We start from the raw sequence: 25,206 nt of genomic DNA, 5'->3' as shown, positions 1-25,206 counted from the left end.
AAAAGGGGCTAAAAACATTCCTGTTTAAACAGGCTTTTTATGGGCCTCCTTGATGCTCTGTTTTATTCACCTAGTCTTTTATTCCTGATACAGCATTGTTATTTTTTATTTTTATTCTTTTATTTTTTATCAGACTGTCTTTTCTCTGTAGCACTTTGAGATTCTGCTGAATGAAAAGTGCTTTATAAATGCAATTTATTATTATTATTATTATTATTATTGACTACACAATTTCAATATTTTCCTTTAATTTGTCACCTGTGTTCATATCTGTACATTGCACCTGACAAATGTAGTTCTTGGATCTTCTCAGGTATTCTCTGCATCAGGTTTGAATATCTTTTATGTTCATATAAAACCTCAAGTAGCGCTTGTGTGTGCAGCAGGTGTGCCTGTTTGGTTGATGGAGCAGTGTGGAAATGAATGAGGCCCTAATTAGAACCAGTCTGAACCTGATTTGACAGACAACAACTGGACCTGCCATTTTACAGTCTTACCAATAGCGCCATGGCAGGAGGATGGGATGGGAGGTAGGGAGTTACACAAGGGTTCTGTGGGAGAACTGGTGAAACAGCTCTGGGTGGGTACAGAATGGCTGAAAAAAAAAAGATGAGAGAAACTGAGATTTTAGCAAGAGAACATGTGAGAGACGAGAGATGTCTAGTGCAAAGTCGAAGTGTTCTGAAGTGAAGGTTACATCATGTTCATGTTTCCAGACAACAGCGAGGTACATCAGAGTCTTAAAATGATCAGCGGCTCTGAGGGGCCCCTCACTGTCATCGCCCAAGATGGCGCCTCCCTGCTGTTGCTGTGGCATCCAAATGATCTCTTCATTAATTCATAGCAGAGTGCTGTACTAATTCAGCACTCGTTAGCCGCCCGCTGTTTACTTTTCTTTATTTGCTATCATTAACCCTCCTCCTTTTAAAGTGTGTGTGGTCATATGTGTGCTGGAAGGAAGGGGGTTTGAGGGATTTGGGGTGGGCATCATAACACCCTCTCCTAGCAACCTGGTCCAGGAAGTCTCTCAAAGGGTCTGCATCACCGGGGGCCACACACACACACACACACACACACACACACACACACACACACACACACACACACTGGATCTCCCACCCAGCAGCCCCCTCTGAGTGAATGTGACTCAGGTGCGTTTGTTGATGACGTTCCACTCGCCAGATGCTCATCACAGACAGACAGTAGCAGAGATCGACAGGGACAGGTCTTCTCTCCAAGTCCTGATCACAGTCTTCTTCTGAATCCAGGCCTTTCAAAACCACCGCAGGGAGGAAGGACAGGACGCTTCACTGCTTCATCTTCATCTTCTTGGACATTGATTTAATCTTCATTGCAACCAGATAAGGGATGCTTTGCTTGGGGGGGACAACTTGAGACTTTCCATTAAGATCTATTTAATAAAGTCAGTGTAAAATAATGGACAATCTGAGGAAGCTTGAGCTGGTGTAGTGTTAAGGCCATGAAGAGGTGAACGATTCAGATCTTAGACTTTGGTGCGTGTGGATCTACAGATGTGTCTTAATCGACACTGACAGTATCACACACATGCACACCTACACTGGCTGCGTCATGCCCCGTCGTCCAACACGCCTCCACAAGCAGAGGGACGTCTTGCCCACCTGTGGCTTCTGACTCCTGGAGCCAGCCATCTTCTTTGCCACAAGTCATTTGTCGTTCCTTCCAATCACCTGATTTTTTTTCCCCCTTTCTTTTCTCTTCATCTGGTTTTGAAATTATCCAGCCAAGCCATATACGTTTCACTTTTTAAAAGACAAGAGGGACTTTTGCTCAGGAGAGTGGACTGAAGTTAAGAGGAAGGCTGTTCTCTGGGATCCTTCACAGTGGTAAGACATCGGCCATTTTGAATATGAATTCAAGCTTCATGATGCTTTGGAACGAACTCTAAGGAGTGTGAATAAAATAGAGGAGTTGAATAAATTGAAACAAGGGCTTTAATGAGGTTGTCATATTACCAGATGTTAGCCTGAGTCTTGTTTTGTGTTTCATTTTTCTTACAGTGATTAAAATCGCATTATGCAAACCATTGTAACAGATCATTACTGAGAAGTGGTCAGCTGCTGGTGCACCAGAAAAAAAAAAAGAAATTAGACTCTCTATTCCCTTTTTTCCTTGCTTTACCCCTCCATCTGTTGACTGTTGGACACTAAAGCAGCCATATGCTCCTTATGTATAAATCATCCACAATAGCCTGTTTTCTAGTCTGATAAAACTTGGATTTGGTGCATTTCTTCAGAAAAAAAAAGCCCTTAAGGGGATACTCTTTACCCCAACCAGATTGAAGTTCTTCTATAATTTCCTCTCCATTGTGTTTATACGGTCTTGAGAGTATATTATTAAGCATCATGTATGAGGGTCTATGATAAAAGATAAAATATACAATGAAAGTGAATATTTTATCATGAGCGCCATCATTATGTACAAGATATCATTGTGTGTGTGTATGTGTGTGTGTGTGTGTGTGTGTGTAGGCACTTGCTTTGGTGTTTTGTCCATGATTTAGTGCTTAGTGTGGATGGTGTTAAGATACAGATAAGCTTTCCCTCATTAGTGTATGTGGCTCTACTGCACAGCCAACACAAATGAGTCACTAAAAGACATAAGCACATACATATCCACAAATAATAATAATAATAAAAAAAAAAATCATTTCAAGAACATATTGAGAATATTATCAGCTTGCTAGCCGTCATTTTAAGTGTTGTCAAACAGCCTCTGAGATGTGTAGGAGTTTCAGCAGCAGTTGGGACAGTTTTGGTGACACTTTACAGAAGGCTCTACAGAAGGCTGCTTGGGTTTGGCTCAGATATGATTTCAGCCTGTCAGCCAGTTTAGTCTTTCCCAGCTGAATTATAGACAACTGTGTAAAAAGCTTCAAACAACAGCAGGAGCAGTATGGGTTTAATGATATCATTTGTGAGGTTTTGGTAGTTGAAGAAGTTACAGATTTTTTTTTCTGGCTGCATCCCTGTTGCAGGACAGGGGAAATGCTAAACCACACAGTTCACAGCTCCACAACTGCTATTTTTCTTTGGGGTAACTCTCACCTGAATACTATCTGTACATATGTTCCTTATAAGTAGGCATATTGAGACAATTTATGAGATTCTGGCAAATAGAAGCCCACATATTGTCTGTGGATGCTGAATGTGAATTATTGATGCCACTACCCTGCTTAAAAATGCATCCCCAACCTTTCTGTCGCAAAGAGAGAGGAAGTGGTAATTAGCGTTAGGATATGAAGGGAGACAGAGGGTAATTATCAGAGGGGCAAACACAGCAGCCCTCTTTTTGGAATAAATGTTATTTTAACTTAACAGATCCTTCAGGTACACAAATCATCCATCTGTATTGGTTATTTTACATTTTAATGATCCCTAATTCCTGATTTGCATCGCATTAGAAATGGAGAGGAGAATAAGAAAGCAGAGAAGTGCTTTGACAGACAGCGTGTGATTTGTCTTTTCTGTTCTTTTGCATAAACGTGTAGCATACATGTCGTGTGTTTGCATATGTTGCCGCCAAAGGGAAGAGGTGTTGTCACTGTCTAATTATGCAAAGATGAATTCAGAAACTGGGGAAAGGACTTATATGAGAACAGACGAACCTGAATTCATTACACCAATTTTCTCCATTGGTTTGTTCATTTTAGTAGGGGCGGTTGACCACTAGACTCAAGCTGAATAAATAAAAAAAAAAAAAAAAAAAAAGAAAAACACTTTGAAGGAATGATGAACAGTATTAGGTGTAGATGGGAGATACGACAAGAGAATGAGAAAGAGAAGTAAGAGGCAGTCTACAGGCGGTTTTAATGAAGCTCAAGAAGCTAATGGCCATGTTTTATAAAAAAATAAATAAATAAAATTAAAAAAAAGGATGACAGCAGTCTGTGACACCTGCCTGCTGCCATTAAAACCACAGGATAGAAGTTCCGATTTAAGAACTGTCCACTGCGAGCCAAAGCTATATACTCTTTAAGTCAAAGAAAGAATAACACTTCCTCTTTTGTTGTTGCTGTGTTCTGAAATTTAAAGATATTTTCATTATATTCCCCTTTGTACTAGTTGTTAATATATGTGACTAATGGGTGGAATTCAACTTGTGTTCTGATTAATGTAAAATTATTATATCAGAACAAAAGAAAATCTAATAACAACCGTTTGTTTTATGGTATTGTATGCAGTTTCTTCAGATATTTTCAGATACAGTGCTATTTAGATCAAATTAAACATGCACCAACCATCTGTGAACAAAATACAACCAAGGAAAACTATATCTTATTTAAACAGTATTATTCACAAAAGCCAATCAGACTTGGAAACCCTCACCGTAGCTGACACTGAGGAGTAGGGTAGTATCTAGACAATCTGGCATAAACTCTTAATTAACCCAACTTAGAAAGAATTTGGCTGGAAGCTGAGAATTAAAAAAAAAAAGTCCAACTGCTACAGAAAACTCATCCCTCTTTACTTGACTGTCCAAAATCTGCTAAATTATGCACACCATTAAAACCACAACAGGTGATTCCAAGTAATATATTTACAAGAAGCTTAAGGGAAAAATAAATTATACCTGTTTATATTCTTGTAATAAACAGACTTAAATCACATGGGCCTTCTTAGACACAATGACTTAAAGATGTGATCAATATGGGAAACATAAGTGGGAAATTGCAGCTTTAATTGAACAGATGGTATGACGTGAATGCAAGATCTAAAACCTGTCACTTTTTTTTTTTTTACCTGTTTCTTTCTACTCTCTTTAGTGGTGTAAAATAAACTCTAACTGTTAAACAACAATCTTCTCTGTTTCTTTCACCAGTGGCTCTTTGTTTCACAGTGACAACAGCAAGCTCTTAACTGGTAAAATTAGCATGAAGTAATTATTCAAGTAAATTCTTTGTAACTTACTTGACTATTCAAACAGCATTTTTAAGGCCTCACAGTTAAATTTAATTTCTGCTTTCATTTTTAAAGTCAAATAATTTGCTGATTTTTTTTTTCTTCATCCCTTGAGCTATAAACACTTATGAATGAGAAAATGAGCAAGTGCAACTGTAAACCATGCGGATGTTTTCAACAGATTGCATCATGCTCACAGTACGAAAGCTGTAGCATCAACAACAACATGATTTATGAACACATATATGACATCAGAAAATACAGAAATCATGAAAACCAGTTTCACTGCAAATTTAATATCCTTGTAGTTTCTGGAACAATCATAATATCAATTAATTGAAATTATGTTTAACCTTATAAAACCATTTGTATCATATTTGCTACACCAGGTTCTCAGACCTCTATCTTATCAACAAGATCAATACTTTCCTTAAAAACCTGTTGTATGTGACCCGATAAGTATTTTCTGTCCCCTGGTGGATTATCATCCCACTGCAGCCAGTGGAAGGGCTTTTTCAATATGGACGCTATCAGTAAATCATCCATACACTTTTTGTAAGAAGGTCTTTGATAATTTTCAAAAAGTTACATAAAGAAGAACATTTATATTGTTATTAATTTTTTAAAAAAGTACCTCATGTACTGAAACAATGCATGGTTACTTGATAAATTATTCTTTATAGTACAGTTAAATTGTGTTAAAATGTGTATATGAGATTTGATACTGCAGGTATATAAGGTGCTTTATAAAAACATCCAACGTATCAAATGTGATACAAAAATATATCATAAACGAAATGATACGGCAAAATGTTTTGCTTGGATTTTGTTCAAAGGTCTAATAAACATCTCAATTCCAGAAAATTAGAATTTTGTGGCTAGTTTTTCATGGGTTAGGTTTTACAGGGTTAAAGAGGCCAAAAAGCCCTAATGAAGTAACTCCTTGATTTGTTTTCTGGTGCTTATTCACATCTTTATGACATTATAACTCTTGTACTCACTTCTTTTTCTGTCCACAAGAGGAAGATGACACGGAAAACTCACACTAGAAGAGTCCTGACCCCGCTGTGTACAGAGATAAAGGTAGGAAACTTGAGAAATACACACTGGATGTTAAAGACATACACCATCTGAAATTTGTGCGGATTGTAGGTTGGATTGTTAAATTGTATGCTTATTTATTCTTACAGGTAAAATATTTGTGATATAACGTTAACAGGTTCTAGAACAGGGTTTCTGTAGGCATAAGCAACTCTAATTCAATGCTTTTTAATGCCCTTTTTAATGCCACTAGTGGTTGTTTATAGTACTATAAACAAATTTAATGCCCATGTCCAACTACAGATACAGTTCTATATATAGTTTTACATGACAGTTTACCGTTGACAGGCTTTAACCAGGTTGAATCGTTCCTCCTCCAACCACTTCTGCTGAAATTTGCATTTTCCCATTTTTCTGACATTTGCTAATATTCCCTCCGCTCTTTCACCACAGCATGAGCACACTCACAGCACGTTGCATTCCAAGCATCTGGTGTTGTGACTTTGTGTATCTGCCATAAACAATAGACAATTAAAGGGTTCTGCCTGTCAATCATCACACTACCGATCAAAATTATTCAATGTTTATATAATCAAAATAAATTGTGAATAACAATGTTTTTTTCCATCAAATGCATTTAATTTTTTAATGCCTCTGGACATCGAATTTAATGCTTTTTATTGTCATTTATGGCATTAATTTTCACAAAATCTATATAATGACTTTTAATGCTTTTTAATGACCCGCAGAAACCCTGTAGAATATTGAATATCATGAACAATTAAAGTAGTTTCAAGTGGTTTTCAGAATGTAAAACATGTTGAAATTCACTTCCTTTACTTTGGGTCAGTCCATGTGAAATCATTGGGGCCTGACTGACTATGTTGGATTTGCTTCATAACTTTCAGAAAATATTTCCTTAGTCCTCGTAAACAACACAGGCTTTCAGATATTGGGCTTTGAAAATGAGACAAGATGCTAATTTTGTCACAAAAATCAGATACACAAAACATTCATTACTTTTAAAGTGCTTATGAATACTAATGAAATAGTTTGGTTAAAGATACTGACTTAATTTTGTGCATATACTAATGAAGAATTGCTCTTATCAGTGATATAATTGTTTTTATGGTAGACATCCTCAAACAAGAGCAATATGCTTCTGAAATACAGGTGTGAAATTACTTTGTTTTTTAGTTTCAAAGCTTCATAAATCAGGGAAATAATCACCTCTTAGTCACCACATTAGTACGGCAACATAAATCAGAACTGATCTTTATTACCTCTGCCAAGGAGGTTATGTTTTTGCCAGCGTTGGTTTGTCTGTCTGTCAGTCTGTCCATGTGCAAGATAACTCAAAAAGTCATGGACGGATTTGGATGAAAATTTCAGGAAATGTTGATACTGGCACAAGGAACAAATGATTACATTTTGGTGGTGATCAGGGAAGGTGGGGGGGGGCACTGATCTGCCTCGGCGGAGGTCTGCGCTCTCTGAGTGCTTTTCTAGTTTCTAATGTTTTTCAACAAAATATAATTTACCAAATATGCGGATCTTCTTTTAGAGAAGTTAAAGACATGTACTTAGAACAACTCATTAAAACTTCCTGTCTCTGTCATTAATAGTAATGACTTATTAAACTTAAGCCACTTTTTTTCTGGAACTTTTTTTTAACAGTAAAATCAGCATCACACCCCTAAATCTCAACACTACTGAAAATATTGGGCTGAAATATCATATGGTGTTTACCAAGACAAGTAATGTTAATTTATGAAAGTATAAACCAAATCGGAAATGCGGCAGAATGTGAAAGATTTCTAATTTTAATTTTAACCCATAAAGACCCAGTACTACTTTTATGTCAGTTCCCAAATGAAAGTTTCTCCCTGTTAAATCTGTCTTAAGTGATTTATCACAAATTATCATACTATTATCCTCTGCATTTTGCATTTTTTCCAATGTAGACCAGGTATTTTCCTATATTTAGATGTTCATAAAAGCTCAGATTAAAGTTAAAGTATTAAAGTATTATATCAGAAACAATGAAAACTAAAGACAAAGTGACTTTTTGTAGCAAAGATATCATTAACTCAACATAAACCAAGTGTTTCCATCCACTGTCAACTCCACGGGTTTTACTGGTGAATCAATGTTGTAGAAGATGACAGTGTTTCCACATTCACTACGGAGCCTCTCAACATCCAAATGGATCATATCTGATGACCGTGAAGAGATGACAAACTGTATTTTACACTAGTGATTTACATGTATTGATAGGATTAGTGGATCAACAGGTATTAAACATTTTATATCACTAAACAATTTTGGTCGCCAATGGATGTTTGAATTTTTATGGGTTAAGTCAAAAACTCTAAAAGTTTAATGTCAATAGATGCTTTGGAAGTCTTTAAATGCTGGTTACAAAAGATCACGTTTTGGGATACAAGTACAAACTCTTTTCTATTCCTAGATGTGGTTCTACTTATACAATTCAACAAATTCACTTATCAAAGCCTTTGTCTTATTAAGAAAGTCTGATGATTAGTGTTTGTTCTGGAGATTGGATTTTGTTGTTACCGCAGCTAATGGCAACACTTTTTGCAGGTTCATGCTTTGCCCTTTTTTATATATTGTTAGAGTTGACGCTTTGCTCAACCTTAGAGAAAATATGCTGCTAGTCAGACAGCCAATTAAAAAGCTTCAGCATAAAAGTTACATACGACCTGAAATTAACTTGTAGCCTTTTGATCAACAAAGTGTATTTATAATCTTTTTTAAATGTGCTGTTGTGTAATTCGTTGGAGCCAAACTACACAAGCAGATTATTTGTTATAAAACCTTTTTTTTCTGTGTGTAAGACATGGGCATCTATAATAGAAAATCCAGCAATTAACAATGTCCAGTAACTAAGTGCTCTCTTTGTTAAAGTGAAAAAGTGTCGTGACATTTGCTGTGATTTGTCGTGTGACTGCTGTTGGTGTGGGTGTAGATTTAAATGGTGTGAAAATGTACATGAGTGCACATGGCGATACATGGGAGGATTAGCACCAATGATGAAATGTCTAAGTTTTCGGGTTAGTAACCATGGCAACTGCACGACCCCGTGTAGGAGGATCTCTGATGTTACAGAAAAACAGTGGTGAGGGAGACAAATGTCAGCTAATGCAGACCGAGTGCCCAAACTATAAAGTCACCTTGTTGATTTAAAGCTTTTTAGGTGCATCTGCAATTTTCTTCCCATTTTCGATCCATATCGGAACATTTCACTCAACCTCTTTTGATCTGTGCCGTCAATCAATTTCTCATAGATATAAGCAATAAAGGAATCAAAATCAAAATCAACTTTATTGTAGGGCTGACAAACATACGGCCTGTGGGCCAAATCCAGCTTGCCAAAGGGTCCGATCTGGCCCATGCAATAAATTTGTGAAATGCAAAAATTGCACTGAAGATATTAACAATCAATGGTGTCAAAATCACTTTAGGTAAGGGGCAACTTACAGCCCAAATCGATCTCATGTGGGTCGGAACAGTAAAATACTACCGCTGTAACCTATAAATAATGACAACTCCAAATTTTTCTCTTTGTTGTAGAGTGAAAAAGTAAAATTAAATGAAAATGTTTAAACTATCCTTCCACTTTCCTAAATGTTTCGTGTCTTTGTAGATCCACTGTGATCTGTGAGTTGTAACGCGTAATGTGCAAATGATAAGCTGAAGCATAATATTGTGAACACTGCACTTAATTTTCTTGAGAAATTTCAGGTTATTCATGTCATTCACATTTTTTAAAGGATACTTTGTAGATGTAACCATTTTTATAATGTAATTATGAGCCTTTGTGCCACTGCATCCTTATGCACTCCCATCTTGAAGACCATTATGATGTTATACATGTGCCTTTGGGTGAGACATTTAGGTCTGAGGAGACCCAAAGTACTTGTAAATGATTAATATGGGCTTGCCTCTGGGTTTTATTTTTAATAGTTATTCTATTACTATCATTAATTCTACAGTAATAATAATAATACAAATATATAATACATAGAGAAAATATACAGGGTGGCCCATAAGTCTCCATACATAGGAGACATAATACATTCCATACATATATGGTTCTAACATGTATTTCTTTATATTTCTTCTTTATAGTTCTCCAGCAGTGGAGGACACGCATTGAAATGTGTTCCTGACAAAATGGCAGTCATATAGAACATATTATATAAATAAAAATGGTTTATGTCAAGAAACGTTTATTTTTCCTATGTATGGAGACTTATGGGACACCCTGTAGAACCAATTATATAATCAGTTGTGTCTCATAAGTGGCTCTTCAGTCACTGAGAAACTTTAAAGAAATTTTACAGCCATGAAGTCAGATGTTTTTTGTTTGTTTGTTTTTGTGGTGGTGTCTATTACAAGGAAGACATCAATCAATCAATCAAGCGATCAATCAAGCTATATTTCAGTACCAAATTGGTTCATGTTGTTCAACAGGTCCTTTGCAAAATGCATGTGGTTTTGAAACTAAATTTATTAGACACTCTCAAAGTCCAGACTATAGTTTTTTGGGCTTTATGCACAGCCCCGCTCCTTCCTGAACTTAAGGCAGCTCCTGTATTTCCTGTCTTTCATTATTGGACACACTGATGAATCCAGGTGTGCCTGCTACTTCTTGTTGTGACTAGTGTGGTCAGGCACACCAGGTATCATCAGTGTGTCCAGTAATGAAAGACAGGAAATAAAAGAGCTGCCTTAAGTTCAGGAAGTAGTGGGGCTGTGCATAGAGCCCACTGTAGCATGTGAGCCAATGTCATGGATGGATGATGTCATGATATATAGTCTCATAATTCTTCCAAAAACTCAGCTGAATGTGGCTCATATTTGAATTGTGTGTTGAAAATAGTTCCATGTAAAATGTGGTTCGTTGATCTCTTTTTGCTCTCTGTCCTTGTCTCCTTTCCTCTCTCTAAAAAACACAGTCAGCCTGCCTCAAAGACATACATGAACTTCTTTACCTTCATCTCCTGAAGTGAAGCTTCACTTCAAAGTCGTTCACAGTACATATATATATGTACCTTCAGGAGAACTCTTGAGATGAAGGTTCACTTTTGTTAAGAGCTGAACATCCAGTGATGAAATAGCAATACAGTCTGGTGTCACATATAGACTAGGGCTGAAATCCAAAATCTTTCTCTCATTTTACCAGGAATGATATTACCAATAGCTATTGAAAGAGGAGAGACTTACCTATTTTCTTCTTGCTTATTGCTTTTAAATCTCTCTTTAACCCATGTGCTTCATTTCCAGGAGCCTCCTGCCATCAGAGTAACCTGTTTCTGTTGTACTCCTAATACAGACATGGGCTGAGCATCACTTTATATCAGCCTATTTCTCCACATATGGAGGTCGTCAGTATCTGGAACACACATGTAAACAGGCAAAACTGTGAATATAACAGAACAAAACAGAAAATAAATGACCAGATAAACTGTTATCACTTCAATTAAGAAGGGAAAGAAAGCTGTCCTGGTTGTCCTTTGCTCCACATACTTACGCCCACAAACATCAGGTAAGATAATGTAACTAAATTACTAAAGCACAATGTATTTTTAAGGAGTTAATAGGCCTTGTTAATTTTGTCTTTAAGTAGTTGCGTGATAGGACTGGCTAACTAGTGGCTAACTAGCTAATTATGCTAATGCTAAATATCAAACACACTGACGATAGTTGCACACAAAATGTTTGTCATAACCTATTTTTTATTGGTATTACAGCCACAGGCCACAAAATATCCGCATCTCAAAACAGTGGTGAAGTTACATTACATATATTTAACGTTAATAATGTAATGAATGACGTTTTATGCTAGTGTTAGCCACATTAACGAGTCACCAGGCTAATTATTTATAAGGCACGAACTAAAGTCCTTTTTGTCACCTACCTATAATGCCTAAGGACAAAATATTTTAACGGTATGTTTGTAGCTTTTGTGTGCTTTTATCAGTAATATTATGTAAAAATAGACAGCTTGAAGTAGAGATAAATAACCCAAAGTTATTTCTTGTGTTGTATCATATGATTTGAATAGTATAATGCAGGTGCAAAATAAGGATTTGATACAGACAGTGTTTATATAAAACTGGTTTATATAATTTTTTTAATGTTATGAAACTGATTTGAGAGCATAAAACTACAGGTAAGTTTAAACATTAGCAGAAAGTAATGATTTATACTGCAATGTATAGGACAGAATGATATGAGGTAAATAGGTAGCTAATGATTCTATTGAATGAAGTCATTTATCTTATCACAGTAAATGTCAAATTCTTACTTATTTCATAACAGTTTAAAGGCTAAGTTTTGGACGTGAGTAAAAGTTGAAGAACACACGGTTATTTGTTGTTGTAAACTTTTTAATGGTCAGAACATTTCAGAAATTAATCACAAATTTGAAAGTAGGAAAGTGCAATATGTTCAGTGTCAAAACACGCATGATTAAAATCTACTAATGCAACAAAATTCGCCTGAAAATATGACAAAATATAATTACTAGGATATGAAAGTCAGTCATGGAATTCATTACCATAGCTTTACCCTTTCATCACCTACAGCTACTATTATACAGTTGTTTTTGTTTTAGCATAGAACAAAAGTAGTGTGTATGAAGGTGTATTGTAGACATTGCATCACAGTGGTGTTGAATATCCAACTTCTATCAGGTCTGAGTTTTGTTTTCTTTAAATATTTATTAGTGATGTGTATGAATAATTGATCAGTTGATTAGTCAAAACTGTGAGCATAGTCCACTTTTGTGTTTTAGAATCGACTATTATTATTTGGGTTGGCGGTGAGAGGAGATTTATAATTTACTTGATAGAGACATGGAGCTAATTTTTCTGACAATGTTTCTGCCTGAATGCTGCATGTGCTAAGTCTGAAAATGTGTTTAAAAAGCTTAAATGTTGGTTAGGTTTTTACTATAAGGCTATTATTATTACTGTTTTGGTTTAATGATGACAGCTATGACTAATCGACTTAAACTGAGATGATTATTTGACTTCAGACAGTAATGCCCATCCTCTATATTTACATACAAGTAGACATTTCCTGTAGTGTCATCCTATATTTGATCAAAACTTGTTACTACAATGTGTTTTTTTCTTTTACTCCCACCATCTCTCTGTCTCATTTCTTCTCCCTTGCTCCCACTCTCACTATTCAGTCTCTCTACCTTCATCCTTGAGGGAATTCCTGTCTTGCTTTTTTATTTTCCCTGTCTCTCACACACACACACACACACATACACAGGCACGCAAACACACAAACCCATATAGTCGTCATCCCAGGAGGTGAGCGGTTGCTGTGGGTGACACAACAATGTCCCTTGTGCTCAGACACTGTCACCTCTCCTTCTTCTTATTTCCATCCCATCACCATCGTACCGCCTCTGTCTCGGACCTGGACTCTTTGTCCCAGAATACTTTTCTATTCCACTCTCTTTGTGGCCAAAAAGGGTTGATGGAACAACAACAAGTGCAAGTGTTGAAATGACTCACTTTATTTTACCGTTTGTCAACTCCACACCTCCACAGCCTGGCATACCTTTCAGCACATCTGAAGACTTTAGAGCAAAAAGTGTGAGAGTTGAGGAAGAAAAAAGAAGTCAAAGATGATAACAGCAGCAGAAAACTGAAGATCACAGCTGACAGTTTTATTTGGAAACACCCTTATACTTTAGTTGCACTGGGGAAAACTGAGGCTCAGGTGGCTTAAACTCATGAACTGTGAACGATGTACTTCAAAGAGGAGGAAGAGAAAGACAAAGGACGAAGGGGAAACGTGTACCCTGCTCTGAAACGAGGGAGAGAGTGTCGAAATGAATGAAATCAAGAGGAAGAGGAGAGGGAGGAGATTGAGCTTTAGTGGCTGTGGATATTCAAAGCACAGTGTACACAGTGAGAAAGTGACTTAGTGAACAGGGTGTCTGTCTCTGGCTCTGGCTCTCAGTCCGCTTCAAGCAGCTCTGCGCTATGCTCCACAGGAACCCTGAGCACCAGAGACTTGCTTGTTTCTTCATTTTTCTGGTCTGGTTGCCTTTTCTGTTTTCCTCTCTACACCTGTCTCAATGTCATTTACTCTTTTTTCATGATTTTTCTTCCACTGTGTGAGCTTTCTGGGTTTTTTTTTCAATTTCATCCTTGTCATAGAGCCCCTCTCACTCAGATTACAAAATCATACCCTGGATACAACCCCTTCTCTTTCCTCCCTCCCCATCTCTTCTCCTTGCCTTGTTTCCTTCTCTCTCTCTCTCTCTCTCTCTCTCTCTCTCTCTCTCTCACTCTCACTCTCTTTGTGAGGAGGGAAAACAGCATCAGCGGCCGAGCCACAGTAACAGCACATGCAACAGGGTGCAGACAGCACCTTCTGCTTCGCCACGTCTCCTCTCTGATTCTCATCCCTTTCAGAAGAAGGTTCCAGAGGGCAAAAACGAAGACCGCAGGGGTCCGGCCGAGCAGGTGAACATCTGTTGTCCTGCTCATTTATTGCAAAACACCACAGGAGGGCAAAGTGATAGAAAAGAGTGAAGAGACAACTGAAAATTCTCTGAAAAGGAAGAGTTAAAGGAAACAGTGAGTCAGTTCAGTAGACAGCAGAGTTGAATGAAGTGAAGATGCCACCTGTGGCACTCGCTTGATTAAAGAAGAGCCTCCTAAACTCAGCGTGGCTGCCCTGCATCCTACAGCACCTTTACCAGACAATTAACACCAATGGCTTCCAAGAAGAAGTGGGCAGAGCGGAGGGAGCTGCGGAGGGATCGGCCGTTCTCCACCCGGGATGATTCATCTGTTGCGTCCGGGACATCTGGGCCGGGGCGCCCCACCACCAGGGGGCGTTTCTCAGAGTCATGGAAGAGGCTCAGCTCCAGAGGGGGGTCCACGAAGAGGGGGGTGCTCAACTCTCAGCAGCCACCGGTAAGATGTTTCGAGGCTACACAGGCCCCCTCTACATGGTTCCCCAAAGATTAATCAATGATGCAGGTGCTTAGAGGGGAATAATTCAGGAAAGACTTCTGTCTCAATAGAACTTTGCCTGAGAGGGAGTTCAGCAGCAGTAGGGGATTATAAAGTAGATAAATAAGAACGTAGGCATACTTGATAGATTGACCTGCAGTTTAGTTATCTGTGGATGAAAACACCAAACTCAGCACTAGATTTAGCCTAATCCACAGTGCCCACATTTGCTAGGAAAGTATACCACTTTGTTTGGTTCACTTGTTTTAAGATTTACATGTTTACAGTAGTTACTTTTCTATAGGTTTATTACCCTCCTGAGACCAAGGAAAGTAAAAGTTTATGCTTTTTAGCATTAAATTAAAATGCCTTGATTGGAAACAGCATAATGAAACAGTTTTTTCAACTAATTTTTTTTTTATCGAATGTTTTTTTCAATGGACAGCCTTTTAATTTTTGTTTTTTTATTAAGTAAAGCCATCAAACTCTTGTCCCCTTCAGAAGACAAAAATGCTGGTTGTATTACTGGATCTCAGGAGGGTAGGAAACAAAAGTCCATAAAATATAACTTGTAGTCTTGAAACTTTCATACCAAGATTAATAGATACTTGTCACCCATGAGTAAATTATACTGGTCATTTTAGTGTCAAGTGAAAATGCAAGCCATTTACCAGTTGAAAATAATATTATGCATATTGTGCAATGTTAGAGTATCTTCGTCACCATTTCTATAAACTATAACTCTGCCATTATTCAAAATATCTGTAAAAGTTGTTTATGTAAAATGTAGCCTGTAAAAGCTGATGCCGCCAAACCTAAGAAGGTTTAAGATTTTTCTTACACTAAACCTACCTGCTGTACAGTGATAACTCTTTCACATCAGTCAATCAAAACATAACTGAACATGCTCAGACTCTGGCCTCTCCTTTTCCCAAAATATCTGCAACTATTTCTATTTGTTGTCAGCTTTGTTTATTGGCTTCAAAGTGCCAACGTGTTTTAATGGCATCTTTCAGGCTACTGATGATTTTTACCTTTTCATTTGAAACGATGATGAGACTTCTCTGTGATATTGATCTGTCGGATTTGGGCTTGATGTTTATGGATCGAGGTCAGGATTACTAAAGTTGATGCTAGCTGGTGCTCATGGACTATCACATGTAGCCAATCTGTTGGGTGATATTTGGCAGAGATATGTCAGCTGGGAGATGTGTGGGAGACAGAGATATGCACGGATGGAAAACCTCGATCCATTTCTGGTTTTTCAGTTGTGTCCTAGTAACCGGCGCTATTTTGACTCACACACCATTTCTGATATAAGAGTAAATGTATTTTAAGCACTACAGTAGTAGCCTGATAGTTTTTTTTTTATTTTTTATTTGTTTCAGATGTGATTATGGATGAAGTACAATTTAAGACACATGAACATTTAAACAATAGAAGTAATATATTCTGTGTCATGTGAACATGTGTGCCTGTTCTTGTCTGTGTCTCCAGTGCCTTTATGTTTTTTTGTGTATGCCTGTGGTCACAAAGACAAGCTAAGCTTTATCCTGTGGGATTTGTGTCGCTTGGATATGAACCACAGAGTAATACCACCACGACACCACTGCTAGACTCAAATCATTAGACACTTTGAATCATTAGTCATTTGTCAAGTGGTTTTGTATGTGTATACTTCTGCTTATTTGTATGTTATTGAGTCAGTGAGAGAGTAGTCCTATGTCTGATTGGCTGGATGAGTTAGATTAAGAGTGAAATAACCCAAAAAAACCCAAAAGGAAAACAAAATGAGAGAGAAAGATGCAGTTCTACTCCACAAGTACTTGGGAATTCAATACTAAATGAAGGGGCAAAATGAAGGAGATTAGAAGTGAAGACAGAAAGCAGAGTGAGTCAGAATTCAGCACAGTGGGTATAAATCCATTCCTGCTTTGAAACATTACCTATATAGGCTATTCCTGCTGTTTGCTTTGATTAGCGAGAAACTGCTGATTAGATAACCCTATCTTAATTTGTTTTGGCTGAATCTAACTGTAGATGCCCGACTGTGATGGTTCTTACTGATATTTTAGATATGAGCTCCTCATTTTGTCTTGGTTGTCAGAGTCCTCCTCCTGTTCAGACAACCCCAGTGTGTGTCATCTTCATGCTCCTCTGTGACTGGTTTAGATGACCTCATGCAAGTTTCCAGCCTGCATCCATTTCATGTGGATGAATACATTGTCCAAATGACCAATAACACAGTTGTAAAGAGTGTGATTTGTGACACTGTTAAATAAATAATGTAGCAGCATCATAGGAAACTTTTTCATATACTATGCAATATACAATATCTGGCCAAAAAAAAAAAGTCACACACCCGTATTTCACTGGGCTGCCTTCAGCTTTGCCATCATTTATCCGACAAAATGTTTGTGCAATGTCATGATAAATGTCATAAAATTTATTTCCAAGATTTTGTTTAGATGGTGGGAGAATCAGACCACTGTGTCAACTTTTCTCCATCACATCCCAAAGATTCTATATGGGATTCAGGTCTGGATTCTGTGGCCAATCCATGTCTGAAAAGGATGTCTTATGCTCCCTGAACCACTCTTTCACAATTTGATCCTAATAAACCCTTATATTGTCATCTTGGAATATATCTGTATTATCAGGGAAAAAAAAAAACTGACGCCCAAACCTGGTCATTTAGTGTCTTCAGTCATCTGTCCTCATTTTTGGACACATAACGTTGCAGAACTCAGACCTGACCAACTGAAGCAAGCCCAGGTCATATCACTGTCCCCACAGGCTTATTGTATAGGCACTAAGCATGATGGGTAATCATTTTATCTGCCTCTCTTCTCACTCTGATGCATCCATCACTCTGGTAAATCTGGACTCATCAGACCACATGACATTTTTCCATTGAAACACAGTCCAGTCTTCATCAACATATTGTTCAATAATTATCAAATGGAAGGATCTTAACTCCTTGCTCACTTTTTGGCAGTGTATATATGTATTTTGTTGAATCACCTTTCTAAGGAGTAGAAACATACAGTACAGCAGTGGTTCTCAAAGTTTTTACAGTGGAGTACCCCTGAAATATACTTTTTTACCTAAGTACTCCCAACTCTCACATTTTTGATTGAAAAAAAATTGGTAAAATTTGTTCCTGTGCCAAAGGTGTCTGTTTATATTTTGAAAACTTTCGAAACAAACAACATTTATTTAACTGTAATATACATACATATATATATATATATATATATATATATATATATATATATATATATATATATATATATATATATATATATATATAAAACACATTTTTTTAAAGTAAATTTTGTGTGCAAAATATAAACTGAAAAGTACCCTCTGTTATTGATAAGAAAAATAGATAAATTGGTCATTGATTAAAAAATAAACATTTTATCAATAAAAAATAATTACTTAGCTACTCAAATAAAGTCATTTTGAATAATATAAAATAGAAATGTTCTTAAAATGTTACCAAAGCTTTAACAATATGATATATTATATGAATGTATTTATTGTGTTTTATATTTCAGCATTAATTCTCATTATTTATTTTGTATTTGGTACATAATGACTTATTTAATGTATTTTTCCAAAAAAATTTCAAGTATCCCCTGGGCTTCTTCAAAGTACCCCTGGGGGTATGCGTACCCCACTTTGGGAACCCCTGCAGTACAGCTAAGGCTGATCAGACTCAGAATCAGATTCGGAATACTTTACACTAAATTATTGCATGTTACAGTTGCTCTGTCCAAGTATAATTAAAGTAGCAGGAAAATTGGATGGGAGTGTCATTAGTTTATCTGGTATACAGCCTCCAAAATACAGTGAATGTAATTCTGTTAACTATTCCACCACGCTTCACCACTAAACAATGAACACAGTCGAGTCCTGAAAAGAATGTATTGATATAAATGTTAAACCTATGATTTCCTTGTTTGGGTTTTTACTGTAGAAAATAGTTTCAGCAGGTTCCTTGCCTGAATTTTTAGGCTGTACAAAATCTACCCCGAGAGGCTAACTCCATCTAATCCTAGGCATCAGACAAGTAGAGGGGTTTTCATGTGTGATTGGCAGCTGCAGTTACCAATCACTGTTCAGAAATGACTGAGACGTGAGCTCACTGCTCTTCTCCATGTTTGTGTGTCTTCTATGACAGCATGAAACAGCTTCAGGTCATCTATATTTGTGTTTATCTATATTTGTAGTCTTTTCATTTGGACCAAGGGAATAGAGCTGCATGGGGAAGGTGTGTATTTTCGAGTTCTGGTGTTTTTCCTCTTGATTTTGGCTCCAGCTGTTTTAATATTGTCTGTTCTGTTCAGTCAGTCTGTTCTGTCGTCCATGTAAACCCAGAATAGATAGATGTATAAATTCACTTTTATTGTCATTCAAATATACAGATTGTATACATTGAATGTGATTTCATTGTAGAGTGACTCACTTTGGAAACATGAAAATATATTTACTCACAAATACACATGTATTTGAAATTATGGCATTTTGAGCATAGTCCTGCATTTTGCCTGATCATCAGTCAATGGTGTTCTTACTTACTTTGCTGTATTAAATACTTCTACAACAAGTGGTGCCAGGCACAACAAACCCTGCTCCTTGCAGATATTGTAGCTTATTTTGGCATTGATCCAGCTGATGTCATCATGTCTGGGCATGTGCTGATGTCAGCATATCGGCTGCCTCTATGTATGTGCCAAGTTTGAAGTAAATTGAAACAAAATTGTTGTTTTTAGAGACATTTGAAATTTTGCCCATTATAAGTTAATGGGGTAAAAAAAAAGATTTAAAAAAAATTAATAAAAAATTGAACTTTGACCTACTTTTCCCAAAATGTAATCAGACCTATTCTGGGTCACTGGAAATCTATAAACCCAGTAGTTTTGTTGCAAGAGTATTAACAAACAAAGAAACTAACAAAGAAGCAAACAAACTGAACCAAAAACAATACCCCTTGCCTTCCCTTCGGGGGGTGGGGTAATTAACTATTATCTTCCATTAGTGTTAAAGTGATCTGTATGCAAGTTTAGAAAATGACCACCAGGATATGTTATATGTCTAAAGCATGATTTAAACACTGTGTCTATTTTATTAATATTTACTATTCATATTTCACTTTAGATTTCACTTCAATAGTGTCAAATCTATGAAATCTTCTTCCAGTTTGCAGAATTGGCAAATTTTTTCACACCTGCTGTATGTTCTACCAGCACTCCACTGGAAAACACGTGTGTGATAAAGCCTGTATCTCAATTTGTGTCATGCTTGTCTCTTTATTGCCATGTGAATGCCCTGCAGTTGATCAAGCCATCTGTGTACCATCAAAGCCTTCTGCTCTGTACAGCTCAGGAAAATCCGTGTCCCTTTAACAGTGAGGGGAATATGATTTTAGGCTGAATATGGTGTTTGATGCCTATTGGTGTGCCTGACAGTGTATGAGCATGTGAAGTTCATCATAAGAACTCTCCCTTCGAGAATATAGCAATTTAAGATAGGTTGATATGTTTGGCTGTAATGAGCCACATCCCATATCACCATGGGACCACCATTGTCTGGAAAAAAGACATTTGCTCAGTTTAAACACCCCTAGTGCCCAGAGTACGTCCTCGGAAGCCCATTTAATTTCTTTCCCTGGAGGTGTTAAGCTGCTGTGACTGGGCTCGCTTATGTTCGGAGTTTGGAGTTTGGTGCCAAATATGTCTCCATGTAAATGTTAATGTATGTATATAGATTGATGCTTGCTGTGTGCATATAAATACAAATGCATGATTTAAAAAATGACAGGAAAAAGTTATTGAAGAGAGGAGATTTATAGCTTTTTAAACCAACAGCCTGCACTTGTCAAATGTTCAACAGCTCTAAGCCATCAAAAGAATGAAATATTAAAAATCAGAGCAGTTCCAGAGTTTTAGAAGGCATGAGGATAGGAAAACTGTCAGTTTCAGTTGTGTATCAAAACAGATGTTATTTCATATTTGAAATACATTCATACATTTTATAATATCTCTTGATGTGTCTGCTTGACATCCAGTCTTTTGTTTTATTTCTGTACAGCTTCATTTATTTTAAGTTTGAGTAGGAACACTGTATTGAAGCTTCAGTTCTAATATATTTATATTTAACTTTTTGCAATTTACAGTATAAAGATTTACGGAGAAATTACAACAGACTATAAAAAAATGTCTTGGTCTGAAATGTGATTTTACCCTTATACCTGAGTGCTATATTTGTACAGTAGGCTTATACTTATGTAATAATACTAAATATTAGGCTAGTAATTTTTCCACTGCTTCAGAGTAGAAAAGCAGCTGATTTGATTGTAGTATTCAAAATTAATTCCGTTTATTTTGGGGTCTCTGGTTCTCAGGAGATACTAAACTGAAAAGTTGTGAACGCTTCGATTCTCATTGCGATGAACCCAAGTGTGATATTACTTCATGAAGAAAAGGTTGAAGAAAAGAAGAGTTTTGTTGGTTCCTATGGAAACAGCGCACGGTTCAGCAGTTTGTGATTTTGTTGGGATGCTTTGATAAAATGTTCAGTGGCTCTTGCACTTCAAACTGTTTTCTTTTAATTAGACTTTAGAAAAGTGGCAGTTGATGACATTTCAACACATTTTAGTTGTGAAAACGCAGTGATTTTAGATTTGAAACACTGTAGGGTGCTATGAAACATCTGTCTCCTCTGTATCAGCGGTCACATTCAGAACGTTTGATCATGATCACAGCTTCATTAAAAAAAAAATATATATTTATTTAATCCATCTGTTCCATGTTCCTACATGCAGTGCCCAAACCTCCACTGCTTCCTGTCTTTCATTACAAATGAAGTCAGTTGAGATGTTGGAGCATCTATTTGACCACATATTGACTGCCATTTGTAAGCAGGGTTTTTAGGGACCAGTTTTTGCTATGCATTTCTAGACAAGACAGTAATATAGCACCTTGATCCCTATGCTTCTCATTTTCTAAGGTATGCAAATACCTCTCAGTCTGCCTTTTGTCAGAAATATACATGATGTACACAGAGATATATACCTAAATTATTCAGGGACTAAACAATATAGGCAAAGGTGTAAGTCTTAATTTATCAGGGCTATGGCAAAAAAGGAATAGTTTTGGAAACATTTTAGAGACCACTGATTTGCTGTTTGTTGGTCTGTGCTTGAGTAAAAATGACATTTTTTTCCTAAAGTTACTGACAACATGTCTACCAAATTGCCATTGAAAATGTTAACGTTAATATTAAGACTAAGATATCTATTATTCTTCCAACAGCGAAATTTGTCATGGGCAGCAGTGCCATATGGCAGCTGCGTTTGTGAACATAAATAAGTCAATTATGATACAACACTGTAATCTAATCCCAGTGTCAGCAGGGAGATGACACAGATGACTATATACCATCACATAAATGTATAAAATCACTAAATATGTACAGTTTTGATCATATGATTACAATATAGAAAAACACACATATATACATACTAAATATGAATATAGCACAATATTTATGTCATGTTGGCAGTTAGAGCATTTCTTTGCAGAAAATGGCAATTGGTTAACATTTTTACACAACACAGTACTAATGTTTTTACACTGGATGAGCTGAGAAATCAGTATTTAGCGTAGAAACCGTTATTGTCAAGCACGGCTGTCATACATCTTGGCAGTCTCACCCACCAGTCTTTTATATGGCTATTTAAGGTGTTTATGCTTATGCTAGAGCTGAAATGCAAGCAGCTCAGCTTTGTTTTATGGCTTGTGACCATCCATCTTCCTAATCACAATCACACAGGGGTTCCTGCCTGGGAATCTGGAGCTGTTTTATATTATATTCCTGTACCTGTATACATGAGGAATGGACTTTAAGATAAAATACACAAACCTAATGTGATGGACATAGAAGAGGATGATAAGTTTAAGGCATCTAAGCCTAAGATATTTACACATTTTATTTTTAGACAATTTTGCACCTTGATTTTCTTGAATAAAGTAGAAAGAAGCCAGAAAAAGTTCCTTATTTTATGTCTTGGAACTCTGATAGAGTTATGTGTGCTCTTTATTGTCATATATTACACTCAAATGTAGAGGTCTGTTCTCTGTAAATACACACTCTACATTTGACTTGAGAATATGCTTGGTGAATATGAGTCCAACGGTCACTGTCTTTACACTTCACTATGTCTTGTATCTGTGTGTTTGTGAGTATAAATGTAAGAGAAGATGCTCTGGGCTCTCTCCAAAACCGTATTTGAAGCATATCTTTCCCTGAAAAACCAGATATGAAATACAGGAGAGCACATACCTCAGCCAAGGTTCCATAGTCCAGTAATTCAATCAAAAGCTCCAAGCATGCTCCAAGCGACATGCTCTTCCCCTTTATGTATACATCTTCTTCAAAATTTAATGGGTTCATCCTTGACCTGTGTCCTACCCTTCTCCCCAGGTTTCATGAAAATCAAAGTTTTTTTTTTTTTTTTTAACATCATCCTACTGACAAACAGACAGATAGACGTTACTAGACTAAAAGAGATAATAACAGGTGACAAGCATTGGCTACATCTGTAGGTAAAAGGGTGTATCTTAACAGGATTCTTATTTGTGAACTTATGATTGTCATTACATGTGTTTTTCCCAACTATGATTTATCTTATTCTATTACACTGGACATGTATTGTAAAATAATACTAAGTGATACATATGTACATCAAAGATAGTCATATATAATATATATTTTTTGATGATATACAGATGCAAGACTTTTAGTGCCCCCTTGTGTTTGTTAATTTAAGGAATTTGCAAAAGCGCCAAATGGCAAAAGTATTGAATTTCTTGTTTCTTTAAAAATTCTCAGTTTCATCAAACAGCAAAACTAACAATAGCCAGCTTAGACATACTGTATTTCCCCTGCATATGTGGGTGATGTGGCAGGCTATTGTTGAGGTGGTGCTAAAATAAGTGTGAAGTGAACGGACAGTACAGATGGTCTGATAATGGCATTTGCTTGAATCCTACAAACGCTATTATTGAATCAGTAGAACTTTGTTTTTTTGTTAACAGGTCAGTTTTCTTTTCTCCCAACAAACACTTCTACTGTTTGATTTTTTTTGTTTTGGTTGAGCTTATGACCTTTGTATTTTCACTGCTACTCCTGGCACTCATAAACCTTTTGCTGCCTTTGTCTCTGCTACTATTAATTATAGACAAAATCTCTTGGTGATCCATGGTTGATTTGTTTCTTATTTGTTTGTTGGTGTTGATTGAAAAATCTCCAGAATCACCGTGTGCAACTTTCCAATGATAAGGTCTAAAGAGAAAACAGTATTTGAAAGACACATCTGCCGTCTTTGTGCTGCTGCTTTTGTGTCTTTGTTCATGTTTTTATGGATAAATAGCTGCACAAAATAACGTGCAAACACTAGAACTAGAAGCAGCAGAATAATGTCACCTTTTCTGTGCATCAAGACCATCTCAGTAGGTGGCTAAAAAGTAAATTAATTGCACTTTCAGAGATTTAAAGTAAGTGAAAGTACCCTGCATGTGGCCATAGTCAAGGAAATATCAAACATAAAATTAAAAATTAAATATGAAGACTTATCACAAGTACATCTCATTGAATAATTAAAGGATTGGGTTGGTCTGAATATGACTTTAATATGTAAGGAAAATAGATAACTTCACAACCAACTTGAGTTTAGTTATTAGTTTAAGGTTTGATATGGTGACTGTGTGAGATATGGGCTAAACATAATTTCTTTTGCACTGATAATAAAAGTTTATGAAATCCTGCTCTGTGGGAATGGCACATTAATCTCTATTTCTTTGTTACTTATTAGAGATGATATCCTTAATCTTTTGTAAAAATGTTTGCACAGTTTTGCTGAATCTACTTCCAACAAGGCTTTTAATCATGCATATTCCTTCTGGAGGGTTTACAGGAACGTGCCTTAAGATTATTGGATGTTGTACTTATGAATGCACAGATTTAGAAGAGATATGCATATTGTGTGGAAGTGGTAAATGGAGCTTTGATACTGGCAACTATATTGTTCATCATTAATCTAAAGTAATGTACCTTTATGCCAATCAAATCAGGAACAGAATGACAGAATCACACAAAAGTAGAGGGTAAAATAAGAAGAGACAGGGACTGATGTGTAAAAA

General features: G+C 36.5%; 1 protein-coding gene across 2 annotated transcripts in view; it reads left to right on the top strand.

Annotated features, from left to right (window-relative positions):
• Positions 1–14,752: 14,752 nt before the first annotated feature.
• trpm3 (transient receptor potential cation channel, subfamily M, member 3) overlaps positions 14,753–25,206 on the top strand; it is a 146,751-nt gene continuing 136,297 nt past the window's right edge. For both annotated transcript variants that reach the window (XM_030143042.1, XM_030143039.1), the window contains exon 1: positions 14,753–14,956. In XM_030143042.1, the coding sequence (XP_029998902.1) occupies positions 14,753–14,956 (204 nt within the window). The remainder of the gene's footprint in view (positions 14,957–25,206) is intronic.

Source organism: Sphaeramia orbicularis, chromosome 9 (genome assembly GCF_902148855.1).
Source record: "Sphaeramia orbicularis chromosome 9, fSphaOr1.1, whole genome shotgun sequence".
NCBI lineage: Eukaryota > Metazoa > Chordata > Actinopteri > Kurtiformes > Apogonidae > Sphaeramia > Sphaeramia orbicularis.
The sequence above is the reverse complement of the archived record's forward strand: the minus strand, read 5'-3'. Positions and strand labels throughout refer to the sequence as shown.